The following is a 17,494-nucleotide window of genomic DNA, read 5'->3' as shown; positions in this document are numbered from 1 at the left end:
TAAAATTCTCAACTGTTAATACAGTAACAAAGTAAGTCTAAATAAGAATAATCCACATAATTAAAGGTTCCTTGGGTTTGGGTATTCTCTGGCAGCTGGTGATGGACAGGGAGGCCTAGTGTGCTGCGGTTCATGGGATTGCAAAGAGTCAGACACAACTGAGCGACTGAACTGAACTGAACTGAACTGGGGTTCTAAATAAAAGAGTGTAAAGAGTCTGAAGAATAGTAAATTTGGAACCGCTGCCTTAAAGCCTTCCTTGGGGAGTGAGGGATAAATTGGGAAATCAATACTGACATATATACACTACTATATATAAAATAGATAACTTATAAGGATCTCCTATATAGCACAGGGAACACTGCTCAGTATTCTGTAATGGCCTATATGGGAACAGAATCTAAAAAAGAGTGGATATATGTATATGTATAACTGATTCACTTTGCTATATATCTGAAACTAACACAACATTATAAATCAACTATACTCTAATGAAAAGAATAAATACAAAAAGATAAAGCCTTTCTTGGTCTCAAATTATTTCTGATTAGACTGTGACCAGTGAAAAAATTTTGAGCATCAACCTCCAGTATAGCATAATAATTTTTTAAATGAAATATCTGTACTACTAACAATTCAAAGCATAATCATTAGTAAAATATAATTGCTATCTTTTACTTATATAGGTGAAACTAAACACAAACATAGGTGGCAAGAATGCACAGAAGAACTATACAAAAAAGATCTTCATGATCCAGATAACTACGATGGTATGCTCACTCACCTAGAGCCAGACATCCTGGAAGGTGAAGTCAAGTGGGCCTCAGGAAGCATCACTACGAACAAAGCTAGGGGAGGTGATGGAATTCCAGTTGAGCTATTTCAGATCCTAAAAGATGATGCTATTAAAATCCTGCATTCAATATGCCAGCAAATTCGGAAAACTCAGCAGTGGCCACAGGACTGGAAAAGGTCAGTTTTCATTCCAAACCCAAAGAAAGGCAATGCCAAAGAATGTTGAAACTATTGCTCAATTGTACTCATCTCACACACTAGTAAAACAATGCTCAAAATTCTCCAAGCAAGGTATCAACAGTCCATGAACCATGAACTTCTAGATGTTCAAGCTGGATTTTAGAAAGGCAGAGGAACCAGAGATCAAAATGCCAACATTTGTTGGATCATCAAAAAAGCAAGAAGAGTTCTAGAAAAACACCTATCTCTGCTTTATTGACTATGCCAAAGTTCTTGACTGTGTGGATCACAAAAAACTGTGGAAAATTCTTCAAGAGATGGGAATACCAGACCATCTTACCTGCCTCCTGAGAAATCCGTCTGCAGGTCCAGAAACCAGTTAGAACCAGACATGAAACAACACACTCGTTCCAAATTGGGAAAGGAGTACGTCAAGGCTGTATATTGTCACCCTGCTTATTTAACTTCTATGCAGAGTACATCATGAGAAATGGCAGGCTGGATGATGCACAAGCTGGAATCAAGACTGCCAGGAGAAATATCAATAACTTCAGATATGCAGATTACACCACCCTTATGGCAGAAAGCAAAGAAGAACTAAAGAGCCTCTTAATCAAAGTGAAAGAGGAAAGTGGAAAAGTAGGCTTAAAACTCAACATTCAGAAAACTAAGATTATGGAATCTGGTCCCATCACTTCATGGCAAATAGATGGGGAAACAATGGAAACAATGAGAGACTTTATTTTTTGGGGGGGGGGGGGGGGGCTCCAAAATCACCGCAGATGGTGACTGCAGCCGTGAAATTAAAAGACGCTTGCTCCTTGGAAGAAAATTTATGACCATCCTAGACAGCATATTAAAAAGCAGAGACATTACTTTGCCAACAAAGGTCCATCTAGTCAAAGCTATGGTTTTTCCTGTAGTCACGGATGGATGTGAGAGTTGGACCATAAAGCAAGCTGAGTGCCAAAGAATTGATGCTTTAGAACTGTGGTGTTGGAGAAGACTCTTGAGAGTCCCTTAGACTGCAAGGAGCTCCAACCAGTCAATCGTTAAGGAAATCAGTCCTGAATATTCACTGGAAGGACTGATGCTGAAGCTGAAGCTCCAATACTTTGGCCACCTGATGAGAAGAACTGACTCCTTGGAGAAGACTCTGATGCTGGGAAAGATTGAAGGCAGGAGGAGAAGAGGATGAAAGAGTATGAGATGGTTGGATGGCATCACCAACTCTATGGACATGAGTGTGAGCAAGCTCTAGGAGTTGGTGATGGACAGGGAAGCCTGGTGTGCTGCAGTCCATGGGGTTGCAAAGAGTCGGACACAACTGAGTGACTAAACTGAAACATATTTACATGTTCTTACATTTCTTTTCCATACCTTATGTTTATTTCACATATCTCTGGGTAGACCATAACCTCAGAGGCCTTTTTTCCTTCATCTCCTCCCCCAGACATCAAGTTCGTTATCACACCCACTGCCTAAATTATCAACCTCCCACTCTGTGGACTGCCACTGCCTCAATTCATCTCCTCCAGATCTTTTCTGTTCTGAACAAATGGGCTCCTCATTGCTGTCTCAGCCTCCAGTACTTTGTCCACCAATCTGTCTTCTAATTATCATACAGTTCTCATCACATCACTCTTCTGCATTAAGACCCTTCATCATCAGGTCTCTGCTGCAAATCAAGCTTTTTTTAAATTTGTTTTTTATATTTTTATTTTAGATTTTATATTTTAGCATTGGAATATTCTCCAGGGGATCTTCCGGACCCAGGGATTGAACCAATGTCTCCTGCACTGCAGGCAGATTCTTTTACTGTTTAAGCCACCAGGGAAGCCTGTGTTAGTTTCTGCTGTACAGCAAAGTGAATCAGCTATACATATACATATATCCCCTCTTTTTTGGATTTCCTTCTCATTTTAGGTCACCACAAAGCAATGAGTAGAGTTTCCCCTGCTATAAAGTAGGTTCCCATTTGTTATCTGTTTTATTCATAGTAATGTATGTCTCTCAATCCCAGTCTCCCAATTCACCCCACTCCCCCTTTCCGCCTTGGTATCGCTATGCTTGTGCGTTGTCTGTCTCCTTATTTCTATCATTTGAAGAGATGTGGATAGACCTCGATACTGTCATACAGACTAAAGTCAGAAAGGGAAATACAAATACCGTATATTATTGGATCTATATGGAATCTGAAAAAATTGGTATAGATGATCTTATTTATAAAGCAAACAAAGCTTTGACATATTTGCAATTCCACTCAGGATCTGTTTCTTAAACAAATATCCCAAAAAAGACCCCTATTATCCACTATATCTCATGCCCCTGAGCATTTGAGCTCCTGGAATGTCCTCCCACCATCCTCACTCCTCCAACTTGTGCCCACCTGATCACATCCCACCTGCCCTTGAAGACTTAGCTCAAGCACCAATTCCTGCATGAAGCCTTCTTCCATGCCCCCACCCCCAACATACTATACCTACACTGAACGTTGCTTTCATTTTATTACTGCATTTAATTTTGCTATGTTACGAGTTACATATTTACAAGTCTCATCCCCCAACTAGACAATGAGCCAAGCCACTACCTGAGGGCAGGCTGTGTCTTATTCATTTGGGCCTCCTGGTTCCAGGTCTAAGCCTGGCACAGAGTGTTAAAGTTATTCTTCTTTTTCCCATCAACTCCATTTGGATTCCCAATTTTAAGTTACATCGGCTAATTTCAACCATTTCTGTCTATTCTTACTCTGGCTGTCACTCTTTCTTGCATTTTTCTCTTCCTCTCTTTGTCTCCTTTTCTCTATTCATATAACAAACATACACAAACTACATACATGCATGCTTTTGTGTGAATATACATATATTTTAAAGTATCTTATGTCTGCTTTCCAACTAAATTGTGCTGACTTTTTTAAGTTAGGCCAGAAAACACATCTTAGCTTAAAAAATATTAAAGATTCTTTTATTTCACAATAATTCATGTAACAGGATAGAATCATTAGAAATATAGAATTAGAATTATATGGTTTGAATAAAGGATTTACAACTTGTATGCATTATGGGGTGATGGTCTGAGCAAATCTTACTAAACAGCCTCATTTTCTCATTTTTCTTAAATTTTTTTTTAAAAAATTGTATTTATTTATTTAGTTGTGCTGAGTCTTAGTTGTAGCACTTGGGATCTAGATTTTTGACCAGGGATCAAACCTCGTCTCCGTGCATCGGGAGCACAGAGTCTTAGCCACTGCACCACCAGGGAAGTCCCCTTCAGTTTTCTTAGTCCTTATCTACAACTAAAAAACACCCAGACCAATTAAACTGATAAGAGATATGTACATCAGAAGACTATATAACTGAATGGAATTTTCATTTATTTTAGGAGGATAAGCAACAAAATATTGGAAATTGTGCACACATTTTGAAAATTGTTTATGAATTATTTTGAACTATCCTTTCATTATATACATATCTTTGTATATACCTAACTTAATGGACATCTATCGAGCCCCTGTATTTTCTATGAAAATTTCTCCCTGCAGTATTATCTTTACAGAAAGGAAATGGTTTAGTACTAGTTCATTTTAATATAGCAATCTTCAAAAGTGATGAGGGGCAAGTTACAGAATCCAGATTCTACGTGTGAAATAGGGGTCAGGGGTAGCACCTAGGACTTTCTCAGTTTGGCCACTAGAAGTCTGATATCCTGGAAAACCCTTCATCCTGGGCAAACTAGAACAGCTAGCCACTGTGTGTAAGGACTTGTCTCTTGGGAGACAAGTCTCTTGTCTCATTTGGGAGAATGCCCTCTCTCCATGTTCTGGAACAAGCACTTGAGCACCTCTTAAAATAGCTGAGCCAGAGGATTTATCCTCTTGATCAAAGGTTAAGGTAGGCAATTGCATATAGTATTCCAGAAATATCTACTTTTAGAAATGAATTTGTGAGAACGGAACTTCAGATGCTAAAAAAGATAAGTTTAGATCATCCAAATGCAATTACTGGTTATGCTTCTAGCCTAAAACATCCGCATGGAAAAAGTTTAAAAGTTTAAGCAACTGGCTAGCTTTCTGATTGTCATGGTTTTATACAGGCATATGGGTTTGACACTGGCTTGATTAAAGCACAAACTTTATATGCTTAACATGAGTACTCTGAACATAATATTAGCTGGTCAAAAGCACAGGTTTGGGATCAAGCAGGTATGGATTCAAATCTCAACTCTAACACTTACTGGCTGTGTGACTTTCAGTTTCCTTATCTTTAAAACAATCTCATAGGTTAGTTGCAAAGATTAAGAGACATTTAAAAAATGTAAAATATTTCAGTATCTGTGCTTGGACTATAATAAAATATCCTGAAATAGACATTATACTGATATATTTTTTCAGTTTTCACCTGAGTATTACGGAATTACATAGCTATATAGCCTCAGACTAATTAGAAAATCAGAGTTCCTTATTATAACTGAACATCCAAGAGAGACAAAAGGAGATCTTTAGGCATAACCATCACAAACAAACCAAAAAAGGCTTCTAAAAGTCTAACTGCTAAAGTGAATATCCAGAAAATGACCTTTACACAATTTGCCATCACTAGAGGAGAATGAGATTGTCTATGAATGTGGGCTATGCCCTCCTCAAGCTCAATGGACTATGAAGATATGACCAAGAAAATGAGGGAAGAGAAAATTGAACTTTTCCAAAATCAAGAAGATATTATTAACAAAACAGTAACCAGGTAGCCAAGTATCAGTATAATATGAAGAAAAGAGACTGCAAGAAATTGATTTTTTCAGTTGTGCTTTTCAGAAAAGCAAAGAAAATTAATTGGGACCAAGCTTGAGCAATTCATTAATGGAATATTGCGGTCCCTGCTCCCACTCCCCCCCATCTCCCACTACACTTTGTGTTTTCTAATTTTTTTTATGTGGACCATTTTTAAAGTCTGTAATGAATTTCTTACAGTATTGCTTCTGTTTTATGTTTTCTGGCTGCACGGCCTGTGGGATCTTAGCTCCCTGACCACGGATGGAACCTGCATCCCCTGCACTGGAGGCATAGAGTGCCTCCAGGGAAGGCCCTGATTTTCCTGATTTTAGGAAAGTTTTTGAGAAAACAGGAGCCTGAATTCCTGGGTTTGTTGGCAGTGTGACATAGAGCCACTTGAAAACCAAGCAAGCTGTCATTTTATTCCAGCTACAAACAAAAACAAGATAATCTTCTATTTTCAAAATGGTATTTTTTTAAAACAGTAAAACAGAATTATGCCAACTAATACACGTCAATATTATTTTTGATGTTTTACATTATAAACATACTACATAACTTCCATTTCTTCATATTATTTTATCTGTTATACAAATATTTCTGATTCAATAGAGCTTCTTCAGTTGCAAAAATCTACTGCTGTGGTCTTAACTAAGAGGTCTTAGAAAGGTCTTTCCTTAGAAAGGAATATAAGGAGAAGGGAACAAGTATGCATTAAACACCTTTGTGCCTCTCTACACACCTTATTTCATGAATAGTCACAATATCTCTGAGAAGTCTTATTAGTCTCATTTCTTAAGAAATACAAACGGAACCGCTCAGAGAGGTTATATAATTTTCCAAGGTCACAAAACTGATAACGATGGTTATGCTAACCAATACTCATTTCATTAACTCATAGTTGAGTTCAGTTCAGTCACTCAGTCATGTCCGACTCTTTGCGACCCCATGAATCACAGCACGCCAAGCCTCCCTGTCCTTAACCAACTCCCAGAGCTCACCCAAACTCATGTGCATCGAGTCGGTAATGCCATCCAGCCATCTCACCCTCTGTTGTCCCCTTCTCCTCCTGCCCCCAATGCCTCCCAGCATCAGGGTTTTTTCCAATGAGTCCACTCTTTGCATGAGGTGGCCAAAATATTGGAGTTTCAGCCTCAGCATCAGTCCTTCCATGAACACCCAGGACTGGTCTCCTTTAGGATGAACTGGTTGGATCTCCTTGCAGTCCAAGGGACTCTCAAGAGTCTTCTCCAACACAGTTCAAAAGCATCAATTCTTTGGCGTTCAGCTTTCTTCATAGTCCAACTCTCACATCCATACATGACCACTGGAAAAACCATAGCCTTGACTAGATGGACCTTTGTTGGCAAAGCAATGTCTCTGCTTTTGAATATGCTATCTAGGTTGGTCATAACTTTCCTTCCAAGGAGTAAGCGTCTTTTAATTTCATGGCTGCAATCACCATCAGCTGTGATTTTGGAGCCCCCCAAAATAAAGTCTGACACTGTTCCCACTGTTTCCCCATCTATTTGCCATGAAGTGATGGGACCAGATGCTATGATCTTCATTTTCTGAATATTGAGCTTTAAGCCAACTTTTTCACTCTCCTCCTTCACTGTCATCAAGAGGCTTTCGAGTTCCTCTTCCCTTTCTGCCGTAAGGGTGGTGTCATCTGCAAATCTGAGGCTATTGATATTTTTCCCGGCAATCTTGGTTCCAGCTTGTGCTTCTTCCAGCCTAGCGTTTCTCATGACATGCTCTGCATAAAAGTTAAATAAGCAGGGTGATAATATACAGCCTTGACATACTCCTTTTCCTATATGGAACCAGTCTGTTGTTCCATGTCCAGTTCTAACTGTTGCTTCCTGACCTGCATACAGGTTTCTCAAGAGGAAGGTCAGGTGGTCGGGTATTCTCATCTCTTTCAGAAGTTTCTACAGTTTATTGTGATTCACACAGTCAAAGGGGCATAGTCAATAAAGCAGAAATAGATGTTTTTCTGGAACTCTCTTGCTTTTTTGATGATCCAGCGGATGTTGGCAATTTAATCTCTGGTTCCTCTGCCTTTTCTAAAACCAGCTTGAACATTGGGAAGTTCACGGTTCACGTATTGCTGAAGCCTGGCTTGGAGAATTTTGAGCATTACTTTACTAGTGTGTGAGATGAGTGCAATTGTGTGGTAGTTTGAGCATTCTCAAATGAATGAAGCAGGGCAAAGGCTAAGAGAGTTTTGCCAAGAGAATGCACTGGTCATAGCAAACACCCTCTTCCAACAACACAAGAGAAGACTCTATACACGGACGTCACCAGATGGTCAACACCGAAATCAGACTGATTATATTCTTTGCAGCCAAAGATGGAGAAGCTCTATACAGTCAACAAAAACAAGACCTCCTGACTGTGGCTGACTGTGGCTCAGATCATGAACTCCTTATTGCCAAATTCAGACTTAAATTGAAGAAAATAGGGAAAACCACTAGACCATTCAGGTATGACCTAAATCAAATCCCTTATGATTATACAATGGAAGTGAGAAATAGATTTAAGGGACTAGATCTGATAGAGTACCTGACGAACTATGGACGGAGGTTCACGACATTGTACAGGAGACAGGGATCAAGACCATCCCCATGGAAAAGAAATGCAAAGCAGCAAAATGGCTGTCTGGGGAGGCCTTGCAAATAGCTGTGAAAAGAAGAGAAGCAAAAAGCAAAGGAGAAAAGGAAAGATATTCCCATTTGAATGCAGAGTTCCAAAGAATAGCAAGGAGAGATAAGAAAGCCTTCCTCAGCAATCAGTGCAAGGAAATAGAGGAAAACAACAGAATGGGGAAGACTAGAGATCTCGTCAAGAAAATTAGAGACACCAAGGGAACATTTCATGCAAAGATGGGCTCGATAAAGGACAGAAATGGTATGGACCTAACAGAAGCAGAAGATATTAAGAAGAGGTGGCAAGAATACACAGAAGAACTGTACAAAAAACATCTTCACAACCCAGATAATCATGATGGTTTGATCACTCACCTAGAGCCAGACATCCTAGAATGTGAAGTCAAGTGGGCTTTAGAAAGCATCACTACGAACAAAGCTAGTGGAGGTGATGGAATTCCAGTTGAGCTATTTCAAATCCTGAAAGATGATGCTATGAAAGTGCTGCACTCAATATGCCAGCAAATTTGGAAAACTCATTATTAGGGAAATTTAAAAAATAGTCTTGTTTAGGTTTCAGAGACAAAGCAGAGCAGGCCTCTGGCCTTGCTTCTAAGCTGCCTAGATACTGTCCTACCTGGGAGTGACTATGAGTGACTGCCTGCTGTGACTGCAAGACTCGCAGACCATAGATAAGATGGGGGAGAAATCTTGTGATTGTTGAGCCCCTGGAGGGGGCCTGGCCAACCAAGCCCCAGGCTTACCTACATTCCAAGTTTTACACAACAAAAGAAACAGCATTAACAGGAAACCAGAGCTGCAATTTGGTGAGAGATTGAGGATGATATCAGTTTGCTACCGTCCTGGGATTATAAGCAGGAACCCCAAACTGCAATCTTTGAAGTCTCACCCATGGAGCGGATGCGCTGCCTGGGACCCCTTCCCAATGGGACTCCAGAGGTGCGGTGACGCGGGACTTCTCAGCGCTGATTAACTCTCGATGTTGGTCAAAACTTAATTTGGTGATGTATCCTCTGCTGTAGTTCTCTTTTAATGTCAGTATATTGAAAGTAAGCTAGATAATTCTAATAAATATTTGTATTATTTATTTGTATACAACGAGTGGCTTATTTGTTAACAAATCCCTTGAACCTGAGACGAAAGTGAAAACTTTCGGCAAAATACTCATCCAGCCACAAAACCTTCTAAGGTAGATACCATTGATATGTTCCATTCAAAAAATGAGAAAACAATATGTAACTTGTGTGTAGTCCATGTGGCTGGCAAGTGAGTAAGATAAGATTAACCCACGTGGTCCAACTCCAGAGGCTACTTGTTAGTCCTTGCTCTTGTGTATGCCATACTGCCTTTCTCAAGAGACCGTCTAGTTCATTCCAGATGAAGGAGAATGCTTAGAATACTGCACAGAATGGGTGCTCAATATATGTTATCGTTAGACTGAATCTTTCTTGTTTTTTTTTAAAGGAATTCATAATACACAGTCTCAACTTATAAGTTTAGACTATGTTATAATTTCCTGTCACTTCCTTTTCAACTGGATACTCTGCTTTCAATGGGAACAGATGAAAGTGTCATTGTTCATTAAATTCCCATTTCTTTATCCCATGAATATTCTATGAGCCCTATACTCTGAGCTTACTGACAAAATAAAACCACAAAGTCAACCATGATAAGAACTGTTAATAATCTGCCAGCAAAGAGGTCCAATTATTACTACAGTGAGTGACTTTTTAATTACTGAAATTAAAACTTGAAAAAATTTTAATTATTTAAAATGATTGGAAATTACAAAATAATTATCGAAATGAAAAATTCAACTGATTTTTTGCTGTTGAAATCCAACTCGTCACTCTTATATATCTTATTTTTATTTTGCCTGATTTCACCTAGTCCTTACAAGACCTGTGTGATGCAGGTTTCTTAGTTTGCCTTCACAGATGAGGAGACAGTCACTACTGGAGATCAAGAGCTTTGCACAAACTCACAGAACCTGTATCTCCTGCGCTTATAATTTTCTCCTAGCCACAGAGATTCAGAATCTGTTGCCAAATCAGAGTCATATACAATCTTCAGACATAGCTTGTTTTGCTCTTTTTTTAATCAGACTTGTGACTGTTTTTGTTTTTATGTTTTGGCCATGCTGCATGTAGGATCTTAGTTCCCCGAACAGGGACTGAACTCTGTCCTTCTGCAATGGAAGCGCAGAGTCTTGACCCCTGGAGTGCCAGAGAAGTCCCCAGAGACCTGTTTTCTGCCCCAGGTTCCATTACGTGAAGGAGAGGCCAGGATTCCAAAGGGAAAGACACTGCAAAAAACACTGTGACAAATATATAGATAATAACATCTTCGATCATTCCCTGAAGAGAACTACAATCACTTATTTAGATATCATACACTAGAGAAAGTGGGATGCCTTTGAGCAGGGTGCTGCTGCTGCTGCTAAGTCGCTTCAGTCGTGTCCGACTCTGTGTGACCCCAGAGACGGTAGCCCACCAGCCTCCCCCGCCCCTGGGATTCTCCAGGCAAGAACACTGGAGTGGGTTGCCATTTCCTTCTGCAATGCACCAAAGTGAAAAGTGAAAGTGAAGTCGCTCAGTCGTGTCCAACCCTCAGCAACCCCATGGGCTGCAGCCTTCCTGGCTCCTCCGTCCATGGGATTTTCCAGGCAAGAATACCGGAATGGGGTGCCATTGCCTTCTCTGTTGAGCAGGGTAGGACACAAGAAATGAACTGGCACTGTTAGCTAGGGGCCTGAGGCACTTACATGGCCTCCCCTTAGAGTGGGATCTCATGGGAGCCAGGGAATTATGGGATCATGGCCCTGGTCTTGCTCACAGTGAGTCCACTGAGTCCATGGGCACATCATACAGTTATTTACCCATTTCCTAGTATTTAATTGGAGTGCCAAGGTGCTTACAGGTTCAACAGCAGTGTGGGCACTTGAGGGTGCTCAGTCATGTTCAAGTCTGCAAGCCTATGAACTACAGCCCGCCAAGCTCCTCTGTCATTGGAATTCTCCAGGCAAGAATACTGGACTAGGTTGCCATTTCCTACTCCAGGGGAACTTCCTGACCCAGGGATCGAAACTGAGTCTCTCCTGTTTCCCGCATTGGCAGGCGGCCCTTTACCACTGGTGCCACGTGAGAAGCCCATGTGCACAATATTTGGCATAACCTTCTTTCTACATTGCTCCTTGCCCAGGGGAGTAAAAGTCACCATAGTGGAGAAAGCCACGTGGAAGATCTGCAAGTCCACCACCAGCAGCAGCCAGTAGAGTAAGTCAAAAGTGAAAGTGAAGTCACTCAGTCGTGTCTGACTCTTTGTGACCCATGGATTGTAGTTGGCCAGGCTCCTCTGTCCATGGGATTTTCCAGGCAAGAATACTGGACTGGGTTGCCATTTCTTTCTCCAGGGGATCTTCCTGACTCAGGGATCAAACCCGGGTCTCCTGCATTACAGGCAGACTCTTTACTGTCTGAGCCACCAGGGAATCCCAGAGTAAATCAAGAAAAGTATCAAATCCTATTTAATGAATAGAAGATCATGGATTCACAGAGGAGAGGGAACAGGATTAACTACTGAAAGGTTACAACACCATTAGCCAAATCAAAATCAGTAGTACTCGTTGATAAAGCCCTTTCCATTGCCACAGAAAATGTGAAATTTAATTATAGGAGTTAGTTAATTTTGTCTCTGTCTTTCTGTATACCCTTAGATATGCTTCCAACAATCAAATGCACATAAAATCTTGGACAACCTACAGTCATATTTTTTCTTTTTAAAAATTCATTTTTATCTATGTTAATACAAATACTATGGTATCACCCACTTTAGATCATTTTTTTAAGTCAGTGACAACTTTGGATATGTATTCACAAAGGCTATACCTTAACTCTGAAATCACGTGAGACAGTAAAACCCCACGAAATTTTAAATGCTTAGTCCAAAATTTTGCAGAAAATGCCCAAATCATACCAATAACATAATGATTTAATTTTCTATGTTAAAAGGGGTTTGTCCTACAAGTAATCAAATGTCCATGCATAAATAGCAATATTTTTATTTTCATGATTTTAGAAAAGAATTCAAGAAGACTATTCAATGAATACTTTCAAATTTTACACCAGAGATGATCATATTTGCATGTACAGGTTTAAACTGTAAAAAACACTATAGTGAATAGGTAATATAAAATATCACATATATAACCTGTTCACAAAGAACTAACAAGTAACCTGCTTATTTAGATTATGATCCAAGTGGAATCTGAGTATGGAGTTAAATTCAAAATAAATTTTAAGAGTTCTAAAAGCATTAAAAACAATTACAAACACGTAAAAGAGGTCAGGACCTGATGTCAGACTGAATGGATTTAACACCAAGTCTCCCAGCTTTGCAGCTTTAGTTAGTAATCTCACTTCATTGAGCTTCACTTTCCCTCTCTGTAAAATGTGTTCATATGAAGACTGAATGAGATCATATACAGCACAGAGCTTAGCGTAGAGTTGTTGGTGGTGTTGTTTGTCAATAAGTCATGTCTGACTCTCTGTGACCCCATGGAGCCTGCCAGGTTCCTCTGTTCATGGGATTTCCCAGGCAAGAATACTGGAGTGGGTTGCCATTTCCTTTTCCAGGGCATCTTCCTTTTCCCAGGGATCTAACCCTATCTCCTGCTTGGCAGGCAGATTCTTTACCACTGAGGCACCAGGGAAGCATATAAAGCATAGAGCTGAACACAGAGTATCAACTCAAATATTAGAGGTTATTATTTCCATCATTTATTATTAGGGAAATATTCCTATGTGAAAAAGAATAATATTGGTTGTCAACAAAATTAGGTTCTTTCAGGTTGGACTCAAACCAGCCATTTTGCTGGAATTTGTCTCTGAAGTCTTTAAACACCAAAATCCTTAACTATAGTCCCTGTCTGGGTCATGTCCGGCCCAGCTGTGCTCTCTCCTTTGCTGCCACATGTAGTAATGAGATCTTCCCCCTGTTCCAGTCTATTCCCTTGAAGCCTCTCCTCCTATTAATTAGCTGTGTCAGCACTGAAAGGCACGTCTTCCTCCACCCAAATACGCTGTGTTCTAAGAATTTTGGCACCACTTCTGAACCAATGTCATATAGATGGTACTACAGAACGCCTGTCTGGAAAATAGGCTCTCGACATACATTTATCAAATGTGTTGTAACTTTTCTGACAGTAAAGCAAAACCATGTTAATCAGGAATAGCCCATTCTTTACATCAAATGTTTGAGGTTATTTAGCCTTTTATTGGAATTTTATTTGGAAAATGTCAGTCTTCCTATAGATGTATAACTTATGTTCCTCTGATTATAACTCAAATTATTTCTTAACCATTTCATTACTTAAACAAATATTTAATTACATTTTACTAGATAATAAGAGTGGAGAAGGCAATGGCACCCCACTCCAGTACTCTTGCCTGGAAAATCCCATGGATGGAGGAGCCTGGTAGGCTGCAGTCCATGGGGTCACTAAGAGTCGGACACGACTGAGCGACTTTACTTTCACTTTTCACTTTCATGCATTGGAGAAAGAAATGGCAACCCACTCCAGTGTTCTTGCCTGGAGAATCCCAGGGGCGGGGGAGCCTGGTGGGCTGCAGTCTATGGGATCGCACAGAGTCGGACATGACTGAAGTGACTTAGCAGCAGCAGCAGATAATAAGAGTGGGCATAACATTTTTACAATCTAAATATAATATTTAAGGAATTCCCTGGTGGTCCAGTGGTTGGGACTGTGCTTTCACTGGTAAGAACCCAGGTTCCATCCCTGGTCAGGCGATCAAGAACCTGCAGGCTGTTGGCGTGGCCAAAAATACGAAATAAATGAATAACAAAGTATTTCTACGTGACTAATACACATTTCTATTTGTTCAAACTGAATATGAAAAACTAGAACAACTTCTGCCTACACTTTATTTCAACTGATTCCCCTCCAATTTATATAACACTGGTGTATTGTTTTTTAAAAAATCTAATAGCTGAACATCTGGATTTACACAGATGGTATATTTGAAAGTGACTATCTGATTTACAAAATACATTTTTAATATTTAGAAGGAAAAATAATTAAGTCTTTCAGACATTCAGAAGAAACTTTGAAAGCTTGTGTTTTTAAAAACTTCCCTGCCAACAGCTCCTAGGAATCATGAGTCTGGTGATGTTTAACACAGGAGACAACAAGTACAATACATCACAAAAGTATCTCCCCCAAAACTGTCAATGTTCTCAGGCCCCGAGTCCTGTACCCTTTCCTCTCCTATAACCAAGATCATCGTTAACCAGTTGGTTTTGTCTGCTCCTGCCTTATATTTCACAAAAACAATCATTATTACGATGTACTTTAAAATCTACTTTTTACTTCTGCTATGACCTTGTGATTGAGGCCCTGGTGACAGCTACTGCAGAACAGCAGGATGTTTAGAACACAAATGGTTCAACACAGCCCTGTTCAACCAACCGATATGAAAGGGACCACTTCCTACATCAATGAGAAGTGGCAGGTGTCAGTGACATCTAAGTTTCACTCTTCCCTCTCTCTTTTCCTTTGTTGTGCTAGACAGACAAGTGCTAAAATTAAAAAAAAAAACAAAACCCTTCCCATGCCTTGCAAGAAAACATAATGTGCGTTGTTAAAACACTTATCCCTTGAAATACTGTAATTCACTGGGTGGGCATTTCATTAAAGCAACAATTTTTGGCGAAGTGGTGGTTGAAAGTGAATTATTCCTGAGCATTTTCACTCCTTACATTAATGTCATTCATTAAAACGACATTTAACTCTCAAAGCTTAGAAAAGTGTCATAGTGACCAGATTTCTTACCTACAACAATGCCATAGGAAAAAAACAGAAAGTAGATATTGGGGGCAAAACTGCTCAACATCAGGCCTCCTGCCACCAGGAAGCCACTGAAGATTGTCACGGCTCTCGCTCCAAAAGACGAGACACACACGCTGCAGACAGGACCTAAAATCATAAATGAAACCTTCACTTATTTAACAGCAACCTCCTCTCCACAATCCTATTATCCATCCCATGGGAAGTTTAAAATGATTCTTTCCATCATAAAACAACAAAATAACAATAAGCCACTGCATATTCACTATGGGTTGGACACCCTGCTATTTCACATAAACAATCTCACTTCACAGCATTCCTGGGAGCTAGGTGTTTTTGTTATCCTCGGTTTTTTGGTTTTTTTTTTTCTTTTTTTTTGATAAGGAAATTAAACTTGTAGAAGAGTAAGGTCACATAGTTAAGAAATTGGGGTTCTGGAGTCAGACTTTATTAAATTCTCAGTGAGGGTAATAGCAGCAGCCACACAGTAGCAATAAAGAAATTAAAACCCAGACTGTCCGACTCTTTGAGTCCACCAGTTTTGGTGGTTTTTTTTTTTTTGGTAGCATGCCACATGGCATGTGAGATCTTGGTTCCCTGACCAGGGATCCAACCTGCGCCCCCTCACTGGGAGTACAGAGTCTTAACCGCTGGACCACCAGGAAAGGCCCTTGAGCCCACCATCTTAACCGTCACACTCTTCTGAGGATTTTAAGCTCCTATCCAGCACAAGACCAGTCATATAATTGATGACAAAAATAAACTTGATGATTGACTCAATGCAGTCAATAGCAACCCTATAGAGAGACGAAGTGAGGAGTGAGGTTACTCCCCTTCTAAAGAATATTCTGGCAGGGGTTTGGGGTGGGGGGCGGGTGCAGTGGCAATGCTTCGACCCTACTCACCCAGGCATGAGTTTGTCAGAAGGTATGAGCAGGTTCAAACAACGGACTATGATAAAGCCACGAGAATGAGTGATCTACAGCTGCACACAGCAACAGCAATGCAGGAGTAATCTCACAAATGAAGGCGGAGTGGAAGACCCAACGTGAAAACAGTACACGTTGGGTAATGTCAATTATTTTCAGCACTTTTTAAGATTTTTTTTGATGTGAATCATTTTTAAAGTCTTTATTGAATTTGTTACAATATTGTTCTGTTTTACCTTTTTTGGTTTTTTTGGCCACAAGGCACGTGGCATCTTAGCTCCCCAACCAGGGATCGAATCCGCACTCACTACATTAGAAGGCAAAGTCTTAACCACTGGACCTGCCAGGGAAGTCCCAGTACTTAGCCTTTCTCAGTACAAAAAGAGGCAAAACTAATCTAGTCAGAAGTTGGGACAGCAGTTATCTTTGGTAGGGGTTAGGGAGCTGTATCCAGAAGGGAACGCTGCCCAACTTCTAGGTGCTCTAACATCCTGTTTCTGGATGTGAATGTGCTCATTACATGAGTGTGTCTGGTTTGTAAAAAAAAAAAAAAAAGAAAGAAAGAAAATCACAGAGCTATCCTCTCATGACACATAGACTTTTCTGTACATATCTTAAAAGTTTTTAAGAAAATGCAAATTGAGAAACGGTATCATCCATCCACAGTCTTGTACGTGGTGGAACCAGGATCTGACAATCCCAGGCCCATGCTTACCAATACCAGGCCCATTCTTATTCAACACGTTATCAAGTGGAGACATACATATAGTGTATTACGGCCACAGGGATTAGTTTCTGCAAAAATCCCCCAGTCAACAATGTGCTAAGCACATATTTAAGACCAGGTTATGATCACTGAGATACTGCTGCTGCTGCTAAGTCACTTCAGTCGTGTCCAACTCTGTGTAACCCCAGAGATGGCAGCCCATCAGGCTCCCCCATCCCTGGGATTCTCCAGGTAAGAACACTGGAGTGGGTTGCCATTTCCTTCTCCAATGCATGAAAATGAAAAGTGAAAGAGAAGTCACTCAGTCATGTCCGACCCTCATCGACCCCATGGACTGCAGCCCACCAGGCTCCTCCGCCCATAGGAGTTTCCAGGCAAGAGTACTGGAGTGGGTTGCCATTGCCTTCTCCACTGAGATACTACCAGCTTTTAAAGCCTACAGACATCCCACATTCCTCCCTGGTCATTTCAGGCCCTCTTCTGTGAACCAGTACAGAGAAGAAAACTGATATATTTACATGACAGAGGAGAATATTATACACCAGTGTTTTAGGAGGA

At 40.3% G+C, this 17,494-nt stretch overlaps 1 protein-coding gene across 1 annotated transcript in view; it reads right to left on the bottom strand.

Moving 5' to 3' along the window:
- SLC16A9 (solute carrier family 16 member 9) overlaps positions 1-17,494 on the bottom strand; it is a 45,435-nt gene that overhangs the window by 12,230 nt on the left and 15,711 nt on the right. Inside the window, exon 2 of the mRNA XM_052641268.1 lies at positions 15,266-15,409. Within this exon, the coding sequence (XP_052497228.1) occupies positions 15,266-15,409 (144 nt within the window). The remainder of the gene's footprint in view (positions 1-15,265; positions 15,410-17,494) is intronic.

This window comes from Budorcas taxicolor, chromosome 5, assembly GCF_023091745.1.
Source record: "Budorcas taxicolor isolate Tak-1 chromosome 5, Takin1.1, whole genome shotgun sequence".
NCBI classification, from domain to species: domain Eukaryota; kingdom Metazoa; phylum Chordata; class Mammalia; order Artiodactyla; family Bovidae; genus Budorcas; species Budorcas taxicolor.
Note: the sequence above shows the minus strand (reverse complement) of the source record. Positions and strands in the feature narration are given on the sequence as shown.